The sequence below is a fragment of the Mobula birostris genome, chromosome 12 (genome assembly GCF_030028105.1).
Source record: "Mobula birostris isolate sMobBir1 chromosome 12, sMobBir1.hap1, whole genome shotgun sequence".
NCBI classification, from domain to species: domain Eukaryota; kingdom Metazoa; phylum Chordata; class Chondrichthyes; order Myliobatiformes; family Myliobatidae; genus Mobula; species Mobula birostris.
The window spans coordinates 44,131,654-44,144,935 of NC_092381.1; the positions used below are offsets into that span (position 1 = coordinate 44,131,654).

At 39.4% G+C, this 13,282-nt stretch overlaps 1 protein-coding gene across 4 annotated transcripts in view; it reads right to left on the bottom strand.

The window, feature by feature from the left end:
* Window positions 1-13,282, bottom strand: part of pik3r3b (phosphoinositide-3-kinase, regulatory subunit 3b (gamma)) — a 598,971-nt gene that overhangs the window by 288,957 nt on the left and 296,732 nt on the right. For all 4 annotated transcript variants that reach the window (XM_072273711.1, XM_072273710.1, XM_072273712.1 and 1 more), the window contains one exon: window positions 1,191-1,322. In XM_072273711.1, coding sequence (XP_072129812.1) covers window positions 1,191-1,322 — 132 coding nt within the window. The remainder of the gene's footprint in view (window positions 1-1,190; window positions 1,323-13,282) is intronic.

The window sequence follows — 13,282 nt, forward strand, 5'->3', positions numbered from 1 at the left end:
TTCTGGTCTAATTGCATGCTTGCAGCCAGCTGGCTGAAATTGGAACTAATTCCAGAACAGTATTGTTTTTTTTTGCTTCTTAGTGCAATGTCATCTATTTGCTCCCGCTGACAATAATCTCTTCTTATTCATAATAAATTGGCTCCTGTTGACTTGAAGCTCAACTAAAGATATACTGATCTGACAATTTTTCCATTTTTATTCTCTCTTGCATCTCCCTTTTACCCACAAGTGTATGCAGTTCTGTAGGCACCAGAAACTAAGACCTGCCGTCTTTCAGAAGGGCTTGACGACAGCTCACAATATTTATCTTTGGTGAGACATCGCAACTGTTTCAGTGCCTGATCCTGCCTTCACGTGATATTTTACAGTAAGTTGTGAGATATCATTGGCTGAATAATTAGACATCTTGTCTGATTTCATAAGAAGTAACGTGATTCAGGAGGTACTAGAGCAGGAGTTCCCTACCTGGGGTTCACAGGCATCTTGGTAAATGGTGAGGCTCTATTGCATAAAAAAGGTTTGGAATTGTTGAACTAGAGAGAAAATATTGCAGAGCTATGGGGTGAGAAATGATGATACACTAGATGATTGGTAAACAGAATGGCCTCTGCCAATGGTATAATGATTCCATACATTCATCCTATGTCTCTGAATAGGATTGTGGATCCTCACCTGGCTACAGTTTATTAGATCCTTACACCTCATGAACATTAAATATTTCCGGCCTAAATTATTGCAAAGCACTTGGAGTTGAGTACTTATTCATGTTGCCACTGTGTTAATTAAGATAAAATATGCAATGCTCTAATTAGATAGTTGAGAACTAAATCTAAATTTTCAGAAAGAAGCATGAATATTATAGTTTAATGCAAAATCTATAAGGTGTTTACATTAGTCCATCGCTGAAATAATTGGTTTCTATAAACAATCAGTTGCAGGATCAGTTAACATTCCACAAGAAACAAACCTACATAAAACAGATATACTGATTTTAAGCCTTTTGATGTTTCTCAAGCAAAATTGATAGGTATAACAATACTCTTAAATGAAAAGAACGTGACCGAGCTTTTGGAAAAGGAGAACTGAAAAGCACCACCAATTTATCAGACTATTATTCACCACTACATTGTAGAATAGATTTTTATTTACAGATTTATAAAGAAGCTGAGAATCAGGCATCATTTTACCTTGGGCAGTGTAGACTAGCTCACTGTAAATAGCTGGTGGAATCACAGGTGAAGGCAACCCTCGTAAGTAATGCTTGAGAGCATCAGCAATGGTGTGGATGTCATATTGATCGATGTCAACAGCTGCCATATCTGCAACATAATGAAGGAGGTTAGAGACCACAGTATCTTTATTAGTGCAATTCATCAGTGCTCTTCCTGCACCTAGATAGCCAACAGTAGCCTTGTCGCTGGCATTGTTTGTGATTACCAATGTTGAGGTAACAATATATTTAATTTGTTCATCCCTCCAGGTTAGAGTGCATAAATTAAGGCACTAGGAATACCAGATACTTGAATCTGCCAGACCCACCTCCACAAGGTACTTTCTTTGTTGTCAGTTTGCCTTGGAATCTTAAAAAAAAAATCTTGTCTTGCTGTTCTGGTATGCCTCTGATTCATATCAGAGCTATCTGAGATGCAAAGGGACTTGGGGGGGGGGGTCCTTATGCAGAACACCCTAAAGGATAAAGGTGGTGAGGAAGGCAAATGCAACGTTAGCATTTATTTCAAGAGGTCTGGAATACAAGGGCAGTGATGTGATGTCGAAGTTTTATAAGGCACTGGTGAAGCCTCACCTTGGGTAACGTGAACAGCTTTGGGCTCCTCATCTAAAAAAAGATGTACTGGCATTGGAGAGGGTTCAGAGGAGGTTCATAAGGATGATTCTGGGAATGAAAGGGTTATCATATGAGGAACATTTGATGGCTCTAGGTCTGTACTTGCTAGAATTTAGAAGGATGGGAGGGGTTCTCATTGAAATCTTTTGAATGTTGAAAGGCCTAGACAGAGTATATGTGGAAAGGATGTTTCCCATGATAGAGGAGTCTTGGACAAGAGGGCACAGCCCCAGGATAGATAGATGTCCATTTAAAATAGAAATGCAGAGAAATTTCTTTAGCCAGAGGTTGGGGAATTTGTGGAGTTTGTTACCACAGGCAGCCGTGGAGGCCAGGTCGTTGGATATATTTAAGGCAGAGAGGGATAGGTTCTTAATTGGACTCAGCATCAACGGTTTTGGGGAGAAGGCCGTAGAGTGGGGCTGAGGAGAGGAAAAAAGGATCAGCCATGATTCAAAGGTGGAGCAGACTCAATGGGCTAAATGTCCTAATTTTTCTCCTATGTCTTATGGTCTTATTTTCAGAATCCTTTCCTATGGTTTCCTCCTGAAGTAAGGAAGCTCTGAAATTACAATAACTTGCGCATGCATCCCCCCGCAAAAAAAAAATGACTTCCTCCTTATTGGGAGGGCTAAAAGGGTGCTGTATTTAGTGCTGACATCCAATCGGGGGATCCTATTACTATGATGAAATTGGAAAAAAGTTACAAATAAATAAACACACTAGGTAGGTTTTAACACCATGACTACTGTGTTAAGATGAGACTCTGAATGATTCCACAACCTAAGGTCCAATTTAACTATAGACTCACTTTCAAGGACACTACAATTCATGTTCTCAGTAGTATTTATTTACTTATTTATTATTATTATTAGCATGGATTGTCTTCTTTTGCACATTGGTTGTTTTTTGGTCCATGTGTGTAGTGTTTGTTGATGTTATTGTACTTAATTGTTGCACTGTGAATGCTTGCAAGAAAATGAATCTCAGGGTAGTTTTTGGCGACGTGTACAGTGTGTACTTGGATCATAAATATACTTTGAACTTTGAACTTGAAGAGTAGCTGACAGCAGAGAGTGCAACGGCTATGTTTTTGCCACTGTGGATGGTGATATTTTAGACTCAGCCTGAAAGAACATTGAGTACTATCACACAGGAACAGGGCTTTTGGCCAATGAAATCTGTGCTGACCATGATGCTAACCCAAACAAATCCCAAAAATGGTTTGTATCTCTTCATTCCCCATTCATGCACCAGTCTAAATACATCTTAATCATTCCTATTATATCGGCAAAAATGCTACCCTTGTATGTTTATACACTGCAATTGTTACATTGCATAATCCCACAGTGGCAGCCACAGTACAGCAGCAAATGAAGTTGCCATGGAGGTGCAGGAAAACACGGGAACATGGGGAGGGTAAGACATGCATTTAATGTGGTGACTCCTTGACCCACTGTGAATGCCTGCACAGATTGAGTCTTGCGCTGTGAGTGATCCCAAGCTATTCATCGCTCTGCAGAGTTTGCAATATGTACTGTATCTTTGCTATGCAGCAGTGCAGCAAATGGTGTGAGACCTGCCAATGAAGTGTGAAACACAAAGAACATTAAAATCTCAGGCAGGTAGATGCAGACCACTGTAACTCTTAACAAGACACTTTAACTCATGTCTCATAGCTAATTTGCTCTTGGGTTGACTTCTTCTTTAGCTGCGAGTTAAAATCAAGGACACTGAGCTTAAATATTATTTCTCGAAACTTCCCAAGTGGCAGGATAATGAAGGATATGGTTATAATCCAGATGTCCAGTAAATATTCCGTGTATGGCATTTGTCGTAAACTGTGAGAGAAGTAACTGGTTTGATATATTACTCATGGAATGGTACATCATCCAAACTATTTTAATCTTAGCCATTAGATTTAATGGAGTCACTATCATCACAAGGGGTCTGTTCTGGGACAACAGCTCCGACAACATTAATTTAAAATTCATCCTTAAAACTGCTACAGTGAGAATATTGACTTTTCTTACTTATCAACTTTGCTATTAGAAGTGGCTTATCAGGGTTGTGTTTACTGCATTGAGTATAGATTAGCTTGCCACCCACACAGTTCATTATGAAGTAAATCAAGCAAACCCATATAACACAATCAACACGATCATTTAAACTGAATTGAGATTGCATCTCTTCCAAAATTATTCGATTAACTTGTAAAACTATTAAAACTCTAATTTAATCAGCAAATCTGAAATGATTTATTAATTCAGAAGGTTTCCCATTGCCATCTATTGATTAACGTGAATTACAACATAGCTGCATAATGGAAATTATGACCTCCTGCAGGAAGTCCTCGCATTTTGGTGAGGTGTGGTGAGTCATGTCCATTAGGTTGAAAATTTACTTTATCTTCCTAGTTTTCTATGGAACAATTAGGTTGACACTCTGTAGCTCTGTTATATATATTTGGGCTGCTCCACAAGTAATAATGGTTTCAGTGGTAAAAATGCCTAACAACCACTCAACTTTAAAGATATCACTTAATTTCAAAAACTTGAAAAGTTGTCTGAGGTAGTTATGTTAGTACGTCTTTCTTTCATTTTTTTTAAGTACATTTGGGCCATCAATTAATTGACACAGTTGCTTATTTGGGACAACTCATAAAGAACAAAAACTAATCGAGAAAATATCCAGAATTCCCTTCATTTATTTGGGAAACCATGCAACTTAATTGGGGCAGGAGACTGTAGCCGACTTTCTAACTAACATCAGATGCATACAGTGTGGCCATTAGACACTACCCTGTACTTCGAGTGAGCAGTTCTTAAATAGCGTTAGTCACATGCGATTGTGTTCAAAAAGTAGTGTTTTTTGTCACTAATAGTTGGTGCAAAATTAGCAGTAAGACAATTCAGAACTGTCTTGCTCACTGCAGTTTCAAGCATTCAGCCTTGGAGATGCTAGAAACAGTTGGGAGTGAAAATGAAACGATTTCACTACTTCAAGAAGTTAGGAATTATAAAGAATTTGAAGGTGTCACCAGTCATCTTGAATATTACAACAAAAATGAAAATTTGGAGGATGCAATCGTTGGTAGCATTGCATGAAGACAGCCCATTATCTACACTAGGTGTCTGTGCTGACTGTTCATTTACTGTCAGTCAAAAGAACAGGTACACTGGATGAGTTCCTCATTCGATAACTAGTGGGAACTAATAGCTTTATAGTGCTGGAGTACAGTATAGTAATATTGAGAGTGTTCTAATTTGTTCTGTATTTTATTTAAATACAGAAATTATTACTCAGTAAAACAGTAGTTTGTCTTGTTTTTATACCTTTTTAACTATGTCCATGGAACTTTGGCTTATTGGTGTAGCCACTTATTTAGGCCAAAATGGATTGGTCCAGTTGCATCCCAATTAACCAGAATCTGCTGTATTGCTATCCCTACGGGATGTGAAAGCTTTAGTGCCAACTAGCAATGAATGGTAGTTATAACCTGAAGCCACATGCCCATGAATTGTGGAACACTATTAAGATGTCAAGGTACACAGTGAAAGATCATTATTTGAAAATATCATAGAAAGGTTATAAAAGTTATTCACTTTTATCATGAATAAAATGAAGATGAGCAATGTTGGCAACCAGTTCCGAAGCACATGAACAATATGATATTACAGGCCAATACTGTGTACGAATGGAAGAATAGTTTTACAAACATTACCCTTAGAAATTCTCTATTCGTGGTACAACCAATTGTTTTGTTTAAAGAGTGTGTAACTCACTCCTTGCCCTTCCCAAAGGACTCCATCAGTGTCAGGACAAGTTATGATGGGTGAACAGCAGAGGGAATGTGGAATATTCAAGCCTTGGACATCAACATTTCCAAGTTTGATAGCTCAAACAAGAACACCATTTCAGGCAACACACACAAAATGCTGGAGGAATTCAGCAGGCCAGGCAGCATCTATGGAAAAGAGTTTAGTTGATATTTTGAGCTGAGACCCTTCATCAGGACTGGAGAAAAGAAGATGAGGAGTTGGGATTAGGCTGTGGAGGGAAGGGGAGAAAGAAGAAACACAAGGTGGTAGGTGAAACTGGGAGGGGGGGAGAAGGGGTGAAGTAAAGAGCTGGGAAGTTGATTAGTGAAAGATACAGGGCTGGAGAAGGGGAAATCTGATAGAAGACAGAAAGCCATAGAAGAAAGAAAAGGGGGAGGAGCACGAGAGGGAGGTTATGGGTGGGTAAGGAGATAAGGCGAGAAGGAAAAGGAAATGGGAATGGGAATGGTGAAGAGGGGGCATTGCCGGAAGTTCAAGAAATCGATATTCATGCCATCAGGTTGGAGGCTACCCAGACAGAATATAAGGTGTTGCTCCTCAACCCTGGGGGTGGCCTCATCGTGACAGTACAGGAGGCTATGGATAGGCATGTTGGAATGGAAAGTGGAATTAAAATGGGTGGCCACTGGGAGATCCCGCATTATCTGGTGGATGGAGCAAAAAGGTACTTGGCGAAGTGGTCTTTTAATCTATGTCATGTCCACCGATATACAGGAGGCCACACTGGGAGCATTGGATACAGTAGATGACCCCAACAGACTCCCAGGTGAAGAGACGCCTCACCTGGAAGGACTGTTTAGGGCAGGGGTCTGCAATCTTTTTTGCACTGCGGACCGGCAGGGGGGAGGGGTTAAGGTTGCCAATGGACAACAGTAGCAGTCAAATACGTTGTATTACCCCAAAAAAGACTACAATGACCATGAAGCCTTGTGAGGGCATCAGTGCACATGCGTGTACCTGCCGATTTTTTTCTACAAATAGTTTTTGGCGATTCTGTTCGGGGCGGGGGGGGGTGGTTAATCATCTAAAAGGGTTTATCTAACGAATTTAATGTTAAACACACAGCGCATATTTTCCTTGCATGAATATAGTGGTAAGTCAATTATCCGGGGAGCTTGAAGTAAGAGTTGAACGAATTTCCGGTAGAAGTGGTAGAGGCAGGTTCGATATTATCATTTAAAGAAAAATTGGATAGGTATATGGACAGGAGAGGAATGGTGGGTTATGGGCTGAGTGCAGGTCGGTGGGACTAGGTGAGAGTAGCGTTCGGTACGGACTAGAAGAGCAGAGATGGCCTGTTTCCGTGCTGTAATTGTTATATGGTTATATAAGTCAGTAGCATCATAACATTTTAAGTAATGTTTGGATATTAAACACACAGCACATATTTTCCCCATATGAACATACAAAATCATTGCAACACACCAATATCGCTGAATCAGTGGGAGCCCTGGGCTGAATACTTGTTCCCTGCAACAAGACGGTGCCATCGAGGGGTGATGGGAGACAGCGATACTCGAAGGGGGTTCCTTATGTCCAGTCTATTCTGCAATTTAGTTTTCGTTGAATTCATTGCAGAGATATGTTGGAAACGGAAGCAACGTTTTCAGTGCTTTCATGGCTATCTCAGGATATTTAGCCTTGTCTTTGCTCCAGAATGCCAGCAGAGATGTTATGTCAAACATACTACTCAGCTCGCCGTCATTTGCAAGCTCGAGGAGTTGATCTCCCTTCCCCTGCTGACATGGATAACGCGCGGGTAATGACCACGTGTGCGTCCAAGCTCAACAGGGCGTGACAGGGAATGAGGAAAGGTGCTGCTGACTCATATCGTCAAATCATATCATTTCCTCGCAGCTCGGTAGCTCATGCTTTGCGGCCTGGTACCGGTCCGTGGCCCAGTGGTTGGGGACCGCTGGTTTAGGGCCTTGAAAAACACCATGGACAGCATTGTAGCTGATTGTATCAGGGTCTGATATGGAGAAACCACTGCACAAGATCAGAAAAAGCTGAAGAGTGGTTGTAAACTCAGCCAATTCCATAATGGGCACTAGCCTGCCCACCGCCAAGGACATCTTCAAAAAGTGATGCTTCAAAAATATGGCATTCATCATTAAGGATCCCCACCACCCAGAACATGCCCTCCTCTCATTACTACCATCAGGAATGTAGGCACACTCAGCATTTTAAAAACAGTATCTTGACCACCATCATCAAATTAACTTAACGGTCAATGCACCCATGAACACTACCCTCAGTACTTTTGCTTTCTTTTTGCAGAATTTAATTTGTTTAATATATATTTGCTACAGTAATTTATAGTGTATTTTATATAGCAGCACTGCACTACTGCTGCAAAACAAAAAGAAATCATGACATAAATACAAGAAATTCTGCAGATGCTGGAAATCCAAAGCAAATCCAACATAAAATGCTGAAAGAAAACTCAGCACGTCAAACCCTTCTTCAGGACTGGAAAGGAAGGGAAAGACACTAGAATAAAAAAGGTTGGGGGGAGGAGAAGGAGGGCAAGCTAGAAGGTGATAGGTGAAGCTAGGTACGTGGGAAAAGTAATGGGCTGGAGAGGAAGGAATCTGAAAGGGTGAGGAGAGTGGACCATAGGAGAAAGGGAAGGAGGAGGGGTATCATGGGGAGGTGACTGGCAGGGGAGAAGAGGTAAGAGGCCAAAGTGGGGAATAGAAGAAGGGAGGGGGAAGGAAATTTTTTACTTGAAGGAGAAAATGGTATTCATGCCATCAAGTTGGAGGCCACCCAGACAGAATGTAAGGTTTGATGGAAAAGATGAGGAAACTCCATGTTAAAATTGTTTTTCTTTGCATTGTGGCTGTCTAACTTTTACAAAAGAAGTACCAGTATAATGGATACAGCATTTCAGTAATAAGCAGAGAAACCATGTCCACTTCAAAATTATTAGTAATTCATATGAAATATTACCAATTGGAATTGCTTTTTTTTTATTATAGTTTCAAATTGAAATAGTGAACCAGTTATCAAACTTTTATGACACTTGGGGGCATTTTTGGATCTTCGGCATAGCTGTAGCATTTGGCTGCTAATTTCGCACATCAGGTCACTGCCCAAATATTCCTTATGAAGATCCACATCAGCTCTAGCCACAAAAAGGATAAGAAAAACTTTGACAGTTAACTGAGCTACTGTGCCTGCATTTTCAAGCTGTAAATAGTTTTCATTTTTTTAATGTTTCCAATAAAGTTATTAAAATAGATTAAACAATCAAATCATAGAAATTAAGATGAGAAAAACTAAAAGGCACAAAATTAGTATTTAAATAATTAGCGAAACTCAGTTAATTCATAACAAAATCTCAGTTTTGCACTTCAAGTTACATGAGCCGATTCCTGAGAACTGACCATAAACTGATTTTTCCATGGGTTAGAAATGCCTATTTTCTTTAACTACCTATATCACATTGAAGTGTATACACTTCATGTAATAATTTAATTTCATTGACTATATCCTAACACTATCTATAGTTACATTAATGGAACATAAACTGCATCCAGCAGTTAATAAATACCACAAAATATATGATTTTATTACTGTCTTGAAAATGATGTTCTATATTTATAACAGAATTTGCATAAAGTTGAATTTCCATAAATTGGGTTTTCTATAGCTAAAGGAGCCACTGCATTTGTCTTTTGTCCTCAATCCGTTAAATACATTTCTATGCCAGGTCTAACCTGGTTAGGTTGTTCATAGTAATTGCAACCTCATGCATTGCTGCCGATGAACATAGGAGCACATTCAGGAAATCACCCAGATCAACATAGGAGTATATCCAGGAAATCACCATCAACTTGCTGTCAGCAATTCTAGACTTCCATGTTCACTTGGGAGTCCCGAATCTGGTTATAAATGTCTTGTGGAATTTCTTGTATTTCTCAGGGACCAGTACAATTTTTGATGGTGAGCAATTCACTTATATGTCCTGTCGTGTTAGAAATTATTGCTCCTTAGGAATGATTTCAAGTTACAGCTTCTTCTGAGAATTCAGGATCATGTCAGTGTTGTGATTTGTTCTTGTGGTTTGTGATGTATGTGACCCTCCTTAATAAGCCTCCTGCCTTTCAATTATTCTCAAAAACCAATTTTGTTCCTTAAAATGAATTTCATTAGGTTTCATTGAAAACTGCAAATGAATGTGAAGCCTTGGCCAACTGGAAGCAAAACAAGCTTGGTATCTCTTTAATGCACTCAATTTTAACTAATCATGTGCAAAAATCTCCATTTGTGTTAAGGTACAGCACTTAAAGCCTTGAGGCATTGTTCATGCATTGCTGATTTTTGATTTAATGTTGAATTTTACTACTCTTTGAGGTTATTTAGATTAACATCGTGGTTAATGTGGACATGATGGGCTGCAGGCCTATTCCAGTACTGCACTGTTCTGTTTAATATGTTCTACAAAACAGATTTGCAACCTGTTAAAACATTCACAAAACGTAATGAAAGTTTCAAGGTAGGGTGAGTTAGATCTTGGCTGTGTGTTTTAGCTGTGTAAGGAGCATGGACAGTGCCAAGTCAAGTTCAAAGCTGCCCTGATATTAGCACTGAACTGAAACAATCTTTTTCTGAGGTTTGCTGAAGAAAGGAGCATCATTTTAACTGTAACAATGCTTACCTTCAGACAAATGCATTGCTACATTGGCAAATGGATATATTTATAGATTAACTTCTAAAATCAATCCATTTGAGGTACATGGATGGTTTTGAAGTTCAAATTAAATACAACTAAAATAACATTTCAATTGGAGGCCATTTGCTGAATCATATTGACTCATGTTGCAGCATCAGCAATGAACTCTGGGTCTACAACCTACCCAGACCTATTCAAGCCTACCTTTGTTTGTAATGATTTTTTTATTGCTTTCCTGCTGTTGAACCTCTTGCAAGACATGCACTATTACTTAAACTTCCAGTGGAGTTCTCCAAAGAAAAGCTAAAAAAAATCAACAAGCACTCTGCACCGATTTGTTTTTGAATATTTCTCCCAGCACCACAGGGATGCATCTCTGGTATTATTCTGTACCTCCGGCCTTCTACCAAGTCTCCTTTAGCTGCCAATCCAGCTGAGATTGAAAAAGTGGCACTTTGCATTTCCTGGGCGGACAGCAATACTAAGCTACTCTATAATTCAAAATCATTTGCATCATCATTTTGACTAACTTCAAATGATGTATATTGGCTACAGATTTTCGTCTTCACAGAGAAAGTTCAAATAGGATTCCTGATTTGCAAATCAGCATCTATGCATGTTGTACATGTTTTTTTGTATAAGAATAGCATGGAAACATAGCCACCACGTTTTTCAAGTCACTTTCTACTTTGTATTTAACTGGGTTATAATTAATAGTTGACTTTTGTTTCAGATTGGATAACATTTCCCATCAATGTTATCACTGTACAAACTATTTTCAGTTCTAATATTAAATAACTTGAGGTAACTGTAAACTAGGACTGCAGAATGGAAGATTAACAAGAAAGACACAGTGACAATATTATGAATAGGCAAAGTTTAACATTTTTCAAGATCTAGTCTCTGGCACTTGATTACACTTATGTGCTTTCTGAACGTGACTTTCTCCTGGAATTTTAAATGCCTTCCTGTAAGGGTAATGCTCCAAGGGTTTTAAGCTGGTAGCAAAGTGGTTAGCATGATGCTATTACAGCTCAGGGAATTCAGAGGTCAAATCCGTTGCTGTCTGTAAGAAGTTTGCACGTGCTTCACACGAGTGCGTGGGTTTCCTCTGGGTGCTCTGGTTTTCTCCCACATTCCAAAGACATACGGTCGTAGTAAATTGTCCTGTGATTAGGCCAGGGTTAAATAGGTGGGTTGCTGGGTGGTGGGGTTTGTCAGGGTGAAAGGGCCCGTTCCACACGGCATCACTAACTAAATAAACAAACAAACAAGCACGAGCTGCTCCCCAAGGTGATGTGCTGCTGTGTGGTATCATTTGGATTTGTGCTAATTGGGTTATTTTGATCAGCTATGCCCCATAAATAAGTAGTCAACCGCTTTCCTATAGGCAGACTGAGAATACCATGACAGGCACAGGTCAACAAAGGACATTTTTGTTTTAGGGAAAATCTGAAAATACATGTGATCATATAAATCTCCTCCATAAATGCATGGATGATTATATTGTAGATATTTGGCATGATGTCAGCATCATCCTCCACGGAAAGGTCATCAGGGTCTATTATTAGACATACCTTTGTAAAAGACATAGGATCCGCACACAACATTTTTTATAGCGAGTTAATGGCAAGAATAGTGATAAGTAATGTATAATGAGCAGCTGATCATTGCAGTGTATTGGCATTCTGAGCCCTGGCAGTTTATTAAACAATTCATCAGTCTGTGATCAATGTAATTAACAGTCTCTGAACAGATGGAAAAATGAGCAACTACATCAGTGTCACAGCTTTCGTTGCTGTACAGTGCAATAAGAGAATAGGTTGATCACTTCTAAGAATCTATGTTAGCCCTTTAGCTGTCTAGGCCTTCTGTCTGCTTCAATGATTGTCAGTAAAGAATTGCAGGTTGCAATAGGTCGCCAAGTAATTATGAAGCAGTAAGCATATTTGTGTACTGTGTCGCTATGGAATAAAGGGCAGAACTTCTTTCCAGAAGATCGAAAATATTCCTAACAAGAAACACAGCAGATTTAGTAATGCTTGCTACTTAAAAAGGAAACATAAATTCTTCAAAATAGAAAATAAATTATGTATAAGTATTCCCCCCAGATAGGTATTACCTAAACCTTATTTGGCAGATTGGAGGGGGGGTTGGGGAAGGGATGGTAACATGCAGCCTTAGATTGCGAAGATGAGGTCATTTGCCACAGCGTCATGAAGATCAATTCCTTGTTCACCGCAACAGATACATGGAAAGTGATCCCATGTTAATGGTCTTAATTATTTGGTGTTATATACAGAGTATTGAAAAATAGATTAAAACATACACAATTCCATCTGTTTTAAATATTCCTTATTCTTCACCACAAAATTTAATAACAGCAAATGTGTACATTGCTCCAAATAATTCAGACAGTTTGAAACTGCACAGGAAAACGCCTTCAGTTCTGCAAACCGATGACACTTTTGCACAGATTCTTAGGAAATAAAGCCGCTGCCCTGATAGATTAGGAGATAAAGCAGACTTAACTTGGCGAGTCCATACAACCTAACACTCCAACAGGGAGAGAACAGGTCTGCCTCAATCACTCTCTGCACCAGCAGGAATCAGCAGTCTATGACTCTGACTGCCCAATCGTTCCTCAGTTTCCAAAGGGTGCCACTCTGGGCCACATAGCATGAGTTCACATGCATTTGTTTATTAGTTCACATTTCAGGATCTGAGCATTCCAACTGCAAGGAGTGGCAGCCCAAGTCGTCCTGTAGAAGGGTACTCCTGGTGTGAAAATGTGGTGTTAACTCTCCAAGCATAATGTGGTTGTCATTTCTATCAGAGCCACTGTGGACAGATACATTTGCCCTAGGTATGTTGGTCAAGCAGGCTCATTTCTGTGTAACTAAATATCCA